Genomic DNA, 16232 nt, shown 5'->3' on the forward strand with positions numbered 1-16232 from the left:
AAAAAAAAAAAAGAAAAAAATAATAAAAATAATTACTTATTTATTTTGAAGACAGGGTCTTCCAACACAGCTGGGATGTTCTGGAACTCACTGTGTAGACTAGGTGCTCCTCAGATTCGCAGAGATCTGCCTGCCTTTGACTCCCAAGTGCTGCAATTTTTTGAGACAGCTTCTGCTGTATCCCAGGCCAGCTTCCAACTCCCTATTAGAGTTGAGGATGACCTTGAACACATCTTTGTCCTGCCTTCACCTCCTAAAGATGTTCTGAGAATGAACATGGGGTTTTCTACATGCTAAGCAAGCACTCTACCAAATGGGTGACTTATTTATTTTTAAGGGTATGAGTGTTTTAGCAAGTATGTGTGTGTGTATGTGCGTGTGTGTGTGTGTTTACCATGTGTATGCATGCAGTGCCTGAGAAGACAGCATTGGTTCCCTGGAAATGGAGTTGTGAACAGTTGTGAGCACCATGGAGGTCCTGGGAATCAAACCCAGGTCCTCTGGAAGAACAGTCAGGGCTCCTATTTTTTGAGCCTGGACAGTCTGAGTATGTGCTGCTGTCCCTGACTGGGCAGTTTTTGTTGCCTAATTCCAATAAAGATCTTGCTTTGCTGGACTTTTGTAACTGCTTGCGTTGTTTGGTTTTTCCGACTCCAACACCGGGTATTGGTATACAGGGATGTCCCATGGTGCTGAGCAGTACCTGTGGGTTTTGTCTTATTTACACGTCTGTGCCTACATGAATGGACCCATGTATGTGCAGATGTCAGGCCAGGGCCCGTGTGTGTTCTGCTGCTGACCTATGCTCCCGCTGGCCAACCTTATCCCATGTTCTTGGAGACACTTAGGATTGTCATCGGGTGGGTGTGATGTGTCCAATTTAGCTCTTTAGTGATATGCTACATAGTGAGGTTATTTTCAAGTCTGAGGCTATTTTCCTCTTTTTTTTTTCTTTTTCTTTTTTTTTTTCTTTTCTTTCTTTTTTTTTCTCGAGACAGGGTTTCTCTGTGTAGCCTGGCTGTCCTGGAACTCACTCTGTAGACCAGGCTGGCCTCGAACTCAGAAATCCACCTGCCTCTGCCTCCCAAGTGCTGGGATTAAAGGTATGCATATGTTGGTGTGAATGTGGAAGCCAGGGTCAATGTGAAGCGTTTTCTTTCTTTCTAAAGACAGGTTCTCTCATTGGCTGGCCAATGACCCTTCTGCCTTCACTTCCCCAGCATTGGGACTACAATCCCCAGCATGCCCAGCTCTGACATGAGTTCTGTGGATGGAGCTCAGGTCGGCATGGTTGCATATAAACTCTTTACCTGCTAAGCTATTCCCCTAGCACAGGTTTTGCTATTTTTCAGCAGGCAGTTTTCTTACAGGCTTTGAGAATTTATTTAGATTTATTTGCTATTTATGCATTACACATGCATATCCCTAGTCTGTGGCTTACCTTTTCTCTTAGTATGCCAGGCCCTGAGTGCCTTGCAGTTCACCACTGAGCAACAGGCCCAGATATTTTCACTCTTCTGATGGTACGTGGAGTAGCACAGTCCGGTCTGTGCGTTTTATTCGGGCTTTGTTTAAACTGAGGTGTAGGTATTCCCCTATGTCGTCAGCCAAGCTCACCGCTTCTGTCACTTTCAGGTCAACAATTCTCTTGGGACTTACTGCTGTGTTTAGTGTTAACAAGAATCCGATTTCATATTCTTTCCCTATAAGCAAGCACCCAGCCGGATGTCAAGTAGATAGGAATCTCCTAACTCTGTTGTGCTACCTTTTATTATTATTTAAATTTGTGACACCTTTGTTATTATAAACTATGCCTAAAGGTGAGGCTGCATCTTGCTTCCCTGTTCTGTTCCATCGGTATGTTTATCCATCCAGACATTATCTTAATTTCTTTAATGTACAGTTAACAAGCATCTTTATTTTCTGGTAGCGCAAGTGTGCCTCCTCTCACGTCTTGATCTTTTTGAGGTTGCGATGGTTCATTCAAACTGATCCATTCAGATGTTTTAACGAGTGCGTGGGTTGTGTCTGCAAGAGGCATGCTTAGAGAATTAATCCGAGAGTCGAGAGAAGCTCCTTTTGTTTTCATGGCATCCTCCCAAGGGTGAGAACCTATAGCCACCGTGCCAATCACTCTGTAGGGAGACCATAATGCGTCAGCAGGCTCCCTCGTCATTTATCCCACAGGGACAAACACGTCTCAAATCCCAGATCTGAATCCAAAGAAGATACAATACTCCCTGTACATATTTTCCACCCGCGGATCGATGCAGCTAAAGAAATCCTTAGCGATTCCTGCCCTTCTCTCGGAGAAACACCTTACGGACGGTGAGAAACTGTACTGACCGCCTGACTAAGTGACTGTAGTCTAATTGAAACACAACCTCCTTGGGTGAGCAACGCAGACTCAAGACCAAAACACGGGTTTATGACCCCTAAACGCACAAGCCTCCGGGAATCGCTCGCTTGTACCCAATCAGAGGTCCCCTGGCACCACTTGTCCGCCCCCATGGCCCCGTCTGGCCACTTCATTCGCGGCTCACAAAGCAATCCCACCGCGCGTTCTGCACAGCAGCCAATCAGAGGGTAGGGGGCGGGGACTCCGAGGCGCGGTGAGAGCAGCGGTACTCAGACAGGAAAGCCTCGGGATCCTTCGGGTTCTTTCGTTTTCCCTCCAGGGTAAAGTTATGTTCAGTCTTCCATCAACACGTTTATTTTTCCGCCCGACTCGGCGCGCGTGCGCAGTGCCTCCCAGCCCAGGCTGTTCCTGAAATGTAAGCGTGTTGAGACACAGGGAGGGAAGCTGAACGTCCATCCTACAGGTCAGTGCATTCCCTGCGGAGACTCGGGTTGGTTGCTACTTCTTGCAGGCCCCAAAACAGGGATTCTAAGGCCAAAAAAAGGTTCAGTGAGGTCCCACCGAGATTTGAACTCGGATCGCTGGATTCAAAGTCCAGAGTGCTAACCATTACACCATGGGACCTGCTGGCGGCTTAAGGCGCCCGGCAGCCTTCTCAAGCCACATGACGTTGGGCAACCTTTTCTAAGCTTCGCTACACTTGGCTTGGGCCCGTGGCCGGTGGCCGCGGTGGCGGGCAGACACGGAACCACCGAGATTCCCATGTCCTTACGAATTCCAAACGTTCAAGGGCCCCGAGGTGTCTGTCACCTCTTCCGGTGCTCCTCCAAGGGTCCCGGCTCTTAACCCCAAGTCTCGAGGGCGGCGGGTCGTCCGATCGGACCAAGTCCGGAGAAAGCCGGCTCCGGTCCCGGACTCCGGGCAGGAGGTTCGGCGCACGCAGCCCGGGCTTTCTACTTGTTTTCTGCGTTTATATCAGGAGGACTGTGGCGAGGACGCTTTGGCCCAGCGGGGAAGGACGCGGACTGGCACGTGGTGGCACAGCCGTTCAAACCCCGGACGAACCTGGGGTGCAGACGGGGATGCAGGAGAGTGCGCCGCACGTGGATGCCGCAGCCCCTGCTCCGCGCTATGCAAATTATCTGTAGGGAGATTGGCGCTTCCAATTCTGCACTTCCGCCCGCGCTTCTAAAGGCCGGACTACCGAAACTTCTAGCGTTCCGATCCTTAGAAAAACCCAGTCAGAATTTTAACAACAGACACCCACCATCAACACACCACACACACACACATCCCGCAAAACAACAACAAAATCCCCACTTCTGCACTCCCTAGTCTTTCATTTTTCCCTAAATGTGTTTCTGCAGGTCAGTCAACACTTTGACTCAGCAGTTCACCTTCGAGCATTACCCTAGTGGACATCCATCTGTGCCTCGAGGCTGCTTCAAGGATGCTCTGGACTATGTATTGTTTGTTATACTACAGTGAGGCTTGGCCCCATAACGTGCTCTACAAGAGTTTAAGAAATCACCCGTGTGCCAGGCTCAGATAAGCACTAGGGACACCAGGAATGTTAACTACACAGGGATGTCTGTTCAGTGAGAGAGATGTATGATGTGTCTTCTGCCAAGAAGGCTGGAAGCAGATGTGGGTAATGGCCTGTGACCGGAGACTGATAGGCTGAGATCTCACCAGTTCCTCCCTGGACTCTTATCGGTGAGCATGTTTTTCTCAGTCTATAGAAACTATCTTTCTGGAAGATGTCACATGTACTTTACAAAGAGTTCCAGTGCAGTCATGTCTTAAGCTGTGCTGTGCACAGGCGATTGGGTTAATCATCACCAGGTAAGTTTTCACCAAATAAACTACTTGGTTTGAACCAACACTGGCTGCTTAATTGTGTTGAATTGAACAACCTTGTTTCCTACAGATTCACCACTCTGCTGACGTTAGTGATCACAGAGACACCCTCCCACCCCCAAACTTGTATTGAGACAAAAGACCGAACCAAACAGCTCTGCTTTTCACTTCTTTTTTTTTTTACAATTTTTTTATTATTATTTATTTATTATATGTAAGTACACTGTAGCTGTCTTCAGACACTCCAGAAGAGGGCATTAGATTCTACTACGGATGGCTGTGAGCCACCATGTGGTCGCTGGGACCTGAACTCGGGACTTAGGAAGAACAGTCGGCGCTCTTGACCACTGAGCCATCTCGCCAGACCACTGAGCCATCTCACCAGCCTGCTTTTCACTTCTTATGCATAAGACGCCATTCACAAGCAAACAGAAGAGCTATGCACTGTGCAGTCTATTTGCTGTGTGACCTTGTACTAGGGTTCTATAGGATAGCAACTTATAGGATGAATATATATAGTTATAATAGACTATTACATATAATATAAATATTTCTGTATATAAGTAATTATATATTATAAATGTATATTAGTATAGAGTATATACTATACTCTAGTGTGACTTCCTATGTCAGGATCTGGATTTGAAGTGGCTACTTCAAATTGTGCAAAAGCCCGTCATGGGTGTGCCCTCCATTTTTGGACTTCAGTTAATCTCAGATGTAGTCAAGTTGACATCCAAAAATAGCTTGTCTCATTTTCTTGAGAAATCCAATGTTTTTGCAAGTATGGGTGACACTAGACTGTGTCCAAAGTACATACACTTATTCTTTAGGCTCTCTGTGTGTGTGTGGTGTGTGTGTGAGAGAGAGCGTGTGTGTATGTGTGAGCATGTGTGTTTGTGTGCGTCGGCCTGCCTATCTTTAGCTTGGCCAGTTGGACTCAGTCTAGCAACTGACACCCAGGAGCCAGAGATTTTAAAACTGGATCCAGTTCTGGTGGTGTCTTCGACACCATTGACCTCAGTGCAGTAAGGCAGCCAGGCCATGCCCACTGTCCTCTCAGGTGACATGCCAAGCAAACTGGCCTTGTTGGGCCCCTGGTTGCCTCAGTCCCTGGATTCTTGGCCACTTTCCTGAGCTTGCTTTGTCTACCCCCTTCTAGTGCTATGAGCTGTCCACTATTCTGCTAAGTTCCTCTTCTGTGCATGCAGTCACGAACGCAGTTAGTCCAAGTGCTTATTTGGTAAGAGTCTGACAGTTTGTCCCTGAGTGAATGGATAAGAGTTTTTCTAGTGTGGGTGTGCGTGGCGGGGCGGTGTGCATGCCTTTAATCCGAACACTCTGGAGGCAGAGGCAGGTGAGTTTGAGTCCAGTCTACAGAATAAGTTTTAGATCAGCCAGGGCTGGGCTACACAGGGAAAAACCCTGTCTCCAAAACCAAAAAACAAACAAACAAATAAGAAGAAAAGAAAAGTAGCTTGTAGCTCTTGCATATTATCAGAAGGAGCACTACAGAGTTTCCATTTTGAAAAAAAACCCCATCTGACATTGAGATTCCTGATAGGTTATCTCCGACGATGAAATGAGCCAACTCATTTAAGCCAAGTTAAAGTATAAAGGCAGGTTTATTGGAGGCAGCTCTTGGGCAGGTTCACCAGTCCCAAGAAATGAGACCAGGGAGGTCACCGTGCAGACAAGGAGACAGAGCGGACGGGGAAGAGAAATGCAGAGGGGGCTGGGGATACAGGATGCCCAGACCAAAACAAAATGTCTGGATTATATAGTGAAGAACCTCTGGGCTGCAGAGTTCAAGTAGGGACTGAGGGATGCTGGGAGAGCCTGGAGGCCAGGTCTGCTTTGGTATGTTAAATACCAAAACCTCAGCCTCTTGTCCTGGGTCTGAATCCCAATACCTCAAGGCTGTGCTTGAACACTAGGCATTTGTAGACCTCATTTTTTCCTGCTTATTTCATTATTACAAAGGCCATGTGAGCTGGGCATGGTGGCACATGGCTTTAATTCCAGCACTCTGTGGGCACAAGCAGGCTCATCTCTGTGAGTTCCAGAATAGCTAGGGCTACATAGAGACCTGCCCCACCCTCCGAGAGGGTCCCATGACTGCACAGGACACATTGGCATAATTCCCCCCTCCCCCAGTCCTCCCCCCCCTACTCCCGGTCCACTCTCCAGGGTTCACTATATAGCTCTGTAGCTCTCCTGCCCCACAACTGGCTCTGTAGACCAGAGATCAAAGACATTGTCACCACAACTGGCCTGGTATGGGTTCTCAAGAGGATTATATCCCTACAGCGAGTGTGTAGGTGACAGTGACTGCCCTTGTGTCCCCACTTCTCCATGCTCAGGTTTGTCCCAGGCATTCCCCACACCTTCTTTCTTAACTTAATCCTACGAACTGGCACACTCACTGTAACCCTACTTGTGTTCCTCGGTTGGCATTAAAGGATTGCTTCCTTGTCCTTGCTTACTGCAGTATGAATTAGCAGGAAGGGGGTTCGTTGTGTGTCTGTTTTTTTTGTTTTTTAACCTGCCCTCTCACTCCACTTGATGTGGCTGGCAGTCTCAAGAGTGGGCCCTGGGCCTTCATCGTCTTTAAATGTGGCTAGTGTTTTAACAGACTTGGTCACTGAGCCACTTGCTTTGGGACACAGGAAGACCCAAAGGAAGAAATGTTCCAGTTTTGTGCTCAGAGACTCTTAATATCACCCTGCCATGTGACACTAACCTTGGGAAGATGGGGGCAAACATCTACTCACTCCAGTCAGGAACCAATGACAGATCAAAATAAGGACACCACCCAAGTCCAGTGTAGCGGACTGATGAGTTTTATTGGGGTTACAGACAGAAGTATGGGTGAGGGATTACCACAGGGTCACAAAGGACTCAAAAGACAGCGGCACCATGAAAGCTCACCATGTCACAAAAGCTGTAAACCTGAAGCCCTCTGTACAACTTGTAGACAGCTCAACAGGTTAGAAAATGTCTGTTTCAGGCATCTCAACTTGTCTGAGAGTGCCTCTCAGCAGCCTTCACAGCTAATATACTTGGAAAAGAGGGGGCCTGGTCTGTCTGGTGGGTTTCAGGGAGTTCCTGGACCCTTTGGGAAGAGGTGTTACTGGATCATAGGAAACACTCTCTCTCTCTCTCTCTCTCTCTCTCCTGGAGAGAAGGTTCTAGATCTTGAAGTAGAGAAAAGACTGTGCTTGAGTATGCTAACGACAACCCAGTCAAAATGGAGGATGTTAACATTTGCTGTGAGAATGCCCAGGGTTACAGACTGGCAGCTATGCCTTACTTCTGGGAATCTGAACTCAAGTCCTCATGCTTGGGTAGCAAACACTTCACCTTTTGAGCCATTTCCTCAGCCCCTGATTTGGGGTTTTGGTTTTGTTCTGGAAACAAAACAAAACAGAGCTCACTGCCTAGCCCTGGCTGGAGGATCTCTGAATTCAAGGCTGGGATTAAAGGCCCGCACCACAAGTAGCTGGTGTGTCATTCCTTGTCTCCTTACCCACTCCAGCTGGTGTTTGGCTTTCTATGGTCTAGTTCAGAGCAATAATTACCTCAGGAAGTAAAAAACAAAATGTAAGTATGTTCAGAGTGTTGAAATGGGCTGGCGAGATGGCTCAGCGGGTAAGAGGACGGACTGCTCTTCCAAAGGTCCTGAGTTCAAGTCCCCCCAACCACATGGTGGCTCACAACTACCGGTAATGAGATCTGACACTCTCTTCTAGTATGTCTGAAGTCAGCTACAGTGTACTTACGTATAATAATTATAATAATAAATAAATCTTTGGGCCGGAGTTAGCAGGGACTGAGAGAGCAGGGCTGACTGGAGTGAGCAGAGATTCTATCCCCAACAACCACATGAAAGCTCACAATCTTTTCTCTTTCTTTCTTCCTTTCTCTTTCTTTCTTTCTCTTTCTTTCTTTCTTTTTCTTTCTTCCTTCCTTCCTTTCTTTTTTCCTTTCTTTTCTTTCTTTCTTCCTTCCTTCCTTCCTTCCTTTCTTTTCTTTCTTTTCTTTCTTTCCTTTCTTTCTTTCTTTCTTTCTTTCTTTCTTTCTTTCTTTCTTTCTTTCTTTCTTTCTTTCTTTCTTTCTTCCTTCCTTCCTTCCTTCCTNTTTCTTTCTTTCTTTCTTTCTTTCTTTCTTTCTTTCTTTCTTTCTTTCTTTCTTTCTTCCTTCCTTCCTTCCTTCCTTCCTTCCTTCCTTTCTTTCTTTTCTTTCTTTCTTTCTTTCTTTCTTTCTTTCTTTCTTTCTTTCTTTCTATCTTTTTTTGGTTTTCCGAGACAGGGTTGTCACAATCTTAACATCCATCTTAATATCCCATTAAAATCAAAATATAAGCCCGGCATGGTGGCGCATGCCTTTAATCCCAGCACTCGGGAGGCAGAGGCAGTCAGATTTCTGAGTTCGAGGACAGCCTGGTCTACAGAGTGAGTTCCAGGACAGCCAGGGCTACACAGAGAAACCCTGTCTCAAAAAGAAAAAGAATTATAATGAATAAACATATTTAAAAGTCAAAGTTTAAAAATCAAGCTAGAGACTAGAGATATGGCTTATCAGTTAAGAGCACTGACTTCTTTTCCAGAGGTTCTGAGTTCAATTCCCAGCAACCACATGGTGGCTCCCAGCCATCACAAGAGGTCTGATGCCCTTTCTGATGTGTCTGAAGACAGCTACAGTGTGTGTGTGTGTATGTGTGTGTGTAAATTCTTTTTAAAAATTCAAGCCAGAAATTGTGGTTCACACCTCATACCTCAGCACTGGGAAGTGGAGACAGGAGGATTGCCAGGAGTGTGAGGTCAGTCTGTCCTACACAGTGAGTGCTAGGCCAGGCAGTCTTGACAAAATAAGATCAGAATTATTTGGTTAATATTTAGCCATTCACTCATTCCTTCATTTATTTTAAAGCTTATTTTGTGTGCATGTATGTGCCTGAGGGTATGTATGCACCATTTATATGCAGGGGCCTTTGGAGGTAAGCAGATTCTTCCAGTCCCCTGAAACTGCAGTTATGAAGTTGTGACTCATCATGTGGGTCCTGGGAGCCAATCTAGGTCCTCTGTCCTAATCGCTCTTAAGCACTGAGCGCTCTCCAGCCCCCTAGTCATTCATTTAAAGATGGGCTGTTACATAGCCCAGGCTGACCTTGAACTCAATCCTCCTACTTCAGTTACTGAGCTTTGGGATCACAACACGACACCAACCTTAACATCTGGCTTTAAATAACATTATTTTAGATCAACTTATTGCCTTATTTTTTTTTCAAGACAAGAGTTTCTCTGTAGTCTTGGCTGTCCTAGAACTCTCTCTGTAGACCAGGCTGTCCTCAAACGCGCAGAGATCCACCTGCTTCTGCCCCCGGAGTGCTGTGATTAAAGATGTGCCCCACCACCTTCCAGCCCTTGTCTTTGTCTCATTCCCTGCCCTTTCCCTCTCTAGGGCAGATAAATCTCTGTGCTGAGAATTTGGTCTTGGGGGTCCTGAGCCGACTTCGGGCTCCTACCCTAGCTCCAGCTTCCAGCTACTTTGTTCCCTGTCCCCCTTGTTAGGAGTCTGCTTTTGGTACCCTTCAATGTCCAATCCTACTATTTTTTTGTTGTCCGCCGCTAATCTGTTTATTGCGATTCCTGGTCTTTGTACTTTTTAAGTGGAGCAGTAGAGATGGTTCTTGAAGTACTGGAGTGCAACCTTGAATTGGATCACAGAATTGGTGTTGGCCCGGTATTTCTCATAAGTCTTCTCCAAGGAAGCCAGCTTTGGATCCTTTGGTGGTGTTCTTACTTGATGGTTTATAATCACACCCGGGCAAGAGCCCACCAACAGTGTCCCCAGCCCATCAATAAAGAACTCTGCAAAGAGAAGAGGAACGGGAGACAAAAGGAAGCTAAAGACAAATAGCTGTGGTTCCCCACCCACGCCGGACAGGGAGCCGGACAGGGAGCCGGACAGGGAGCGGGACAGGGAGCCGGACAGGGAGCGGGACAGGGAGCCGGACAGGGAGCCGGACAGGGAGCCGGACAGGGAGCCGGACAGGGAGCCGGACAGGGAGCGGGACAGGGAGCGGGACAGGGAGCCGGACAGGGAGCCGGACAGGGAGCCCTGGAGCTGAAAGGAAAGAAACAGATAACCTCAGTTTCTCAGATTGGAGTGTGGGCATCGGTACCGCTGGGTTCCACTAAATGGGACTGTGGGTTCTGGAGAGGAAGGGGTGAAGGGAGAGAGCAGTCCCTAAGTACAGTTTTCGGTGGAAAAGACTTTCTGAAAGAAGACTGAAGCTGAGAAAGGTAGAGGGCTGAGCTGCGGGGAAGGTCGGAGAAATGTGTCTCAAGTGGGCAGGAAGCAGCGTAGGGAGACACCGGGAGATGAGGGCGGCAAGAGGGACCACGAGTTCCACAGTCTGGGGTGAAAGAAAGATCCCTGGGGTATCAAGAAGGAGTTTCCCAGGAGGACCCCCTTCCCCACTGCCCGGCACACCCCTCTGAGCCTCTCACCTCCATGGGCCACTCGTTGTAAGATGGGATCAAACCCAACTCTTTGCACTTTTTCCGTGTGAGCCAAGAAGAAGTTCACCACACCGCTGGTCAGCGTGCATCCAGGGAAGCCGTCGAGGGCCTGGAATGAGCCCCACCTCTGGTGAAGACAGCTCCCATTCTCGGTCTGTTCATACAGCAGCCTGAACTGGTAAGTATTCCCCTGCACGCTGCCGCCCACCTAGTCAGCAAACAGAAACCAGGGTCTGAGCCGATCAGTGTTCATTCCTCTGCGAAGCCTCCCAGGACTGCAGCTTTTTTTTTTTTAATACTTTTTTTTTTAAAGATTTTTTTTTTTTAATTTATTTATTATATGTAAGTACACTGTAGCTGTCTTCAGACACTCCAGAAGAGGGCGCCAGATCTCGTTAGGGATGGTTGTGAGCCACCATGTGGTTGCTGGGATTTGAACTCTGGACCTTCGGAAGAGCAGTCGGGTGCTCTTACCCACTGAGCCATCTCTCCAGCCCAGGACTGCAGCTTTTAAGAGAATAAAAACTACTCTGTGGATCTAGCCTCCAAAGGACCCTCAGTGGCTCTGCCATGTGGCCACAGCCCTTTCCACACTACTGCTGGGTCGTTGAATCCCTATCTCCACATGCAGGCACGCACATACACATGTGTATACACATACATACACACCTGCTTTGTAGCTGAGGCTGGCCTCGAGCCCCCATCATCCTGCTTCCATAGGTGTACTACCACACACAGTATAACTTTAGGGGTTTGGTTTTGTTGTTGTCTTTGAGCTAAGGGCTTACTCTGTAGACCGCACTGGCCTTGAACTCACAGAGACCCTCCTGCTTCTGCCTCCCCAGTGCTGGACTAAAGGTGTGTACCACTAGGTCCAACTATATTTTCTTTTTTAAGATTTATTATTATGCATAAGTACCCTGTAGCTGTCTTCTGGCACACCGGAAGAGGGCACCAGATCTCATTACAGATGGTTGTGAGCCACCATATGGTTGCTGGGATTTGAACTCAGGACCTTCGGAAGAGCAGTCACTGTTCTTACCCGCTGAGCCATCTCACCAGCCCCCAACTATGTTTTCATTATAAAATGAATGTGGAGGGGGCGGTGCAGAGATGACTCAGTGGTTGAAGGCATCTGTTCTTGCAAAGGATCCGAGTTCTGTTCCCATCAGTACTCATGCGTCAGCTCACACCCATCTGTAACTCCAGTTCCAGGTGGTCCAACTCCCTCTTCTGGCTTCTGCGAGCACAGATATATGTGCAGGCAGAACAACTATACACATAAAATAAAAGGAAATAAATCTAAAAAATAATTTTTTTAAATGTGACTGAACAAGAACCCGGTTCTCTTAAACCTCATATAGTCTAAGAATGTAATTAGAAATGTATAAATATGCTTTTTTTTTTTAACTTAATTTTTTGGAAAACAATTGTAAACTTTTCTTTATTGTGGCATATAAAATTTGTTTCAAAGAAAATGGTTGAGTCCAAAGCAGAGCTCATGCTCTCTGGCCGAGCTGCGAGCCCCTCATCCCCTCAGTTCCTCCCTCTGACACTAACATTCCTTCCTCTCTCTCCATCACTCCTCACCACTCACTACAGGTGGCAGCCAGCTGAGCTTGGCCATTGTTCCTTACCACATCCAGTTCGGTTTTCTCCAGGACATCCACCAGTACCTCAATCTTGGTCTTGTCGATGAAGAGAAAATCATCGTCCACCCAGAGGACGTATTTAGTAGTCACCTGTGAGATGGCCAGGTTCCTCCCAGCAAACCAGCCCTGCAGGCAGCATGGGGTTGGATCAGCAGTTGTCACCTCAGGGGCTTCTTGAATTCCCAGTGACCAGGCTGCCTCCCACCATGGGTGAACTTGGATTCTGTGGGACTCTGTAGTTCAGACAAGGCTGACAACTACAGTCTGCCTCAGAGAGACATGGCAGGGACAGTGACTTTCTGGATCAGAGGCTGAGACAAAGACTGGAAAGTCCTTCCTTAGTCCAGTGACCTCTATGAATAGACTGGAGTCCCCTCTCACCTTACAGTTGCCTTCTACCTCCTGGGAGATGTTGGTTTGGGGAACCTTTGCTCTCAGTGATATCCTTTCCTTTTCTATGTTTGGGGAGCGGCTAGGACTGGGAGGGAGGGAGAGCCTAGCTTGGGGACAGTCACAGAGAACAAAAGGCTGCTATGGCCCCATGCATCACAATCAGCTGTCAGATCCCATTTGTCACCTGTAAGAACCCCTGTCAATTTCCATATCAAATAGGAGGAAGGTAGACTAAACTAGCACATCATTAAACTAGCCCCACAGTTTCCCTCTGCATCTGAACAAGAGAAGCCCCACCCCCACCCACCCATTACCCCACCCCACCCCACCCAGCCTTGCCACAGAGATGATCATGGAAACAACTGAATCTGGGTCCCTCTTGTTCTGGGAGCTAGATGTCCCCAGTCTGAGGGGGACATACCTTCCCAAAGGGCATGGTGTAGTACTCCACGTGGTCATCTTTAATTTCCAGGGGCTCCTTGCTGTCATCAGCTACAATCACGGTGATGTCTGGGTAATATTTTCGAATACTCTGAAGCAGGATCTTAAGCTTGTGGGGACGGAGAAAAGTCTTCGTGGCAATGGTCACCAGGTTTCTGAGCTTCCTCTCTAGAGAAGAGAGGGGAAGTGGATGCTAGCGCCCTCTTCCAGACTTGCTTTGTTTTGTTTCCTACCAGACTGGGGATTCGAACCTAGGGCCTCACTCATGCTGAGCAAACATTCTTCCAATTGAGCTACACTCCCATCATCTGATGGCCTCTCTATCCTCTGACCTCTGGGGGGGGGGGGGCTAGTGCCGTCTGTACACAGGAGTTGTTTAATCAGAGTGTTTTAAAATTGCACTGGGAAGTAAAGACATTTTAAGGTTATCCAACTTGGGGAAATCTTTTTGTCCTTGGCTGCATTTGCTATGCCGTTTCCTGCTGTCTGGATTCTTCATTTCTAGCATGCCAGTTAGCAACCCCTTGTGTCCTGCTTCCATGTTAACTACTAGAAGTTTTGATGCCCAGAGCCCAGGGAGAGAAGAAAAGGTCTAAAAGCCTCATGGCCTACTTTTGCCATCCGTTCTGAGAAGAGCTTCACAGGAGACTTTTCCTGCCTCTATCTCAGGAAGGCATGGTTAGAAAGAAGTCTACTTGAAGACCAGAGGACCCGGACCAGGCTCTTCACCATAAAGCACATGACTTGTAAAGACAAACAAGAAACCCACAGGAATTGGAGAAGCCAGGGAGATGCTCAGTGGTTCAAACATTTGCCATTCGAATGTGTAGTTCCCCAAGTTCACATCCCCAGAACCCACGTAAGTACTTGGGAGGGTGTGGCAGCATGCCTGTAATTCTAGCTTCAGAAGGTGGATGGATCCAGGGGACCCCCAGGGTAAGCTGGCCAGGGAGACTAGCTGTATTATCGAGCTCTGGCTTTGACTCGGACTCCATTTCAGTGAACTAGGTGGAAGTGCCATGGAGGAGGGTTCCAGGCAGTACCCGTGGCCCTCCACTTGCTCTTCATGTGTTTGTGCATGTGTTCATGTGCATTGTTGAACCATGAAAGGCAGTCTGTGTTCTGGTCAAGTGAGGCTTACTCAGGAGACCCAGTAGGAAAATCTACAAGCGACTGAACCGTAAGCTATGCGCCCAGACACAAGTGCCTGACACCACATCAACTCCTCAACTGCATAAGCCTGTGAATATCAGTCACATAGAAAATGACCCAAGCTCCTGGTGGTCTGGCTACAGCCAGGTAAGCTCCGCCCCACAGTTACCTAGCAACAGCAAGGTAGCCCATCCCACTATAAAAGAGGCTGCTCAGCCCCTCCTCTCTTAAGCTCTTCTTGTCTCTTCTCCCCCTTCCTTCTCCTCTCTCTCCACATGGCTCCTCCTCCTCCTCCCCCTCCCCCTTCTCCCCCTCCTCCTCCCCCCTCTTTGACTTTCTACAATAAAGCTCTAAAACAATGGACCGTCTCTGCTCATCAAGACCCACTGTGCTAGACCGATGGAATAGACCTTCCCCTAAAAAACCTCTTCTAACTTCCCACCAGGAAGCCTTCCTATGCTCTAGCCACGGCCCCCAGCCAACCCAAGCCGCCTGCAGAGCCAACAGTCTGAACTAGCCAGACTCTTGCCCGTGTGGGAACCACCCAGCACCTTCTCCCCGTGCCCACTTCGGTCCCAGGACTGACAAAGCTGCCCCCCTACCCCCGCCCCTAGGGCCCTCACTTTGTTCTCAGCTCTTCCACGAAATACAGTGGTGTCTGGTATGCTGAGACTGAGAACCTCTCATCTCTGGCCTCCATGAGTCCCAGAGACCCTGGACTGCTCCCTCGCTACCCCTTCAAACTGGGGTTCCGTGGCTTTCCACAGCCAGACGCCCACTCGGGTGGCGTAGAGACCACGCGGCAATCCCCTGCGTCTGCCCGCCCAGAGCCCCTGAGCCCTGGCGGGATGCAGGTCATCTCTCCCACCCCCTTTATTTCCCCACAACCTGTTCCCAACAGTGCATCATCGATATACAAGCAGATGTGTATACAGACACAACATATGTATGCAAAATATGGAAAAAGGGAAAAGCAAAAAGCTTGGAAAAGGGAAAAGGGTCAGCTCTTCCATGGAAAAGACACCACGATACAAACACCAGGAGCAATAAACAGCAGCTGCTCTTGCAGAGGACTTGGGGTCCCAGCAGCCACCTGCAGGCTCCCAACCACCTGAAACTGCAGTTCCGCGGGCTCTGGCGCCCTCTTCTGGCCTCCATGGACACTGAGTGAGTATGTGGTGCACATACATAAAGCCGGGCGTGGTGGCGCATGCCTTTAATCCCAGCACTCTGGAGGCAGAGGCAGGCGGATTTCTGAGTTCAGTTCGAGGCCAGCCTGGTCTACAAAGTGAGTTCCAGGACAGCCAGAGCTATACAGAGAAATCCTGTCTCGAAAAAACCAAAAACAAAACCAAAAACAACAAAAAAACCCATACATAAGTGTAAGCAAATGCACACAAATACATTGTCGAATCTTAAAAAGATTCATAAATATTATGAATATTCATAAATAATAAAAATTCTTAGAAAGGATATGGAAGAAGAGAGGTTTTTTGCCCTGAAACACCTGCCACATGGCAACATGAATGGCATCATGCTATTATTTTCTTCTTAAAGTCAGGAGCAAACAAAACTGCCTGCTACTATTATTCAACACCATGGAGGAGTTGGTAGCCAAATATAACTTGACAAGTATCTTAATTACTGTTCTATTGCTGTGAAGAGACACTATGACCAAGGCAACGTATAAAGGAAAGCATGGAACTGAGGGCTTATTGTTTCAGAGGGTGGTTCATAACCATCATGGCTGGAAGTATGTTAGCAGACAAGCAGGCATGACACTGAAGCAATAGCTGAGAACTTGCATCCTGATCCATATGTTGCAAGAAGAGAGAGAGAGAGAGAGAG

At 47.9% G+C, this 16232-nt stretch overlaps 1 protein-coding gene, 1 long non-coding RNA gene and 1 other non-coding gene across 3 annotated transcripts in view; 1 reads left to right on the plus strand and 2 right to left on the minus strand.

Annotated features, from left to right (window-relative positions):
* The first annotated feature begins 2642 nt into the window (after positions 1 to 2642).
* Positions 2643 to 13040, plus strand: LOC115032313. Its single transcript, XR_003837966.1, has 3 exons — positions 2643 to 2822; positions 3727 to 4204; positions 12349 to 13040. It is a non-coding gene; the product is annotated as an uncharacterized LOC115032313 (long non-coding RNA).
* Trnaq-uug lies at positions 2912 to 2983 on the minus strand. Its single transcript has one exon. It is a non-coding gene; the product is annotated as a tRNA-Gln (tRNA).
* The window catches only part of B4galnt2 (beta-1,4-N-acetyl-galactosaminyltransferase 2), a 59401-nt gene continuing 52745 nt past the window's right edge, over positions 9577 to 16232 (minus strand). The window contains exons 8-11 of the mRNA XM_021177919.2: positions 13213 to 13400; positions 12384 to 12524; positions 10735 to 10954; positions 9577 to 10092 (exon numbers count right to left, since the gene is read on the minus strand). Of these exons, the coding sequence (XP_021033578.1) occupies positions 9887 to 10092; positions 10735 to 10954; positions 12384 to 12524; positions 13213 to 13400 (755 nt within the window). The 3' untranslated portion in view covers positions 9577 to 9886. The remainder of the gene's footprint in view (positions 10093 to 10734; positions 10955 to 12383; positions 12525 to 13212; positions 13401 to 16232) is intronic.

This window comes from Mus caroli, chromosome 11 (assembly GCF_900094665.2).
Source record: "Mus caroli chromosome 11, CAROLI_EIJ_v1.1, whole genome shotgun sequence".
Lineage (NCBI taxonomy): Eukaryota > Metazoa > Chordata > Mammalia > Rodentia > Muridae > Mus > Mus caroli.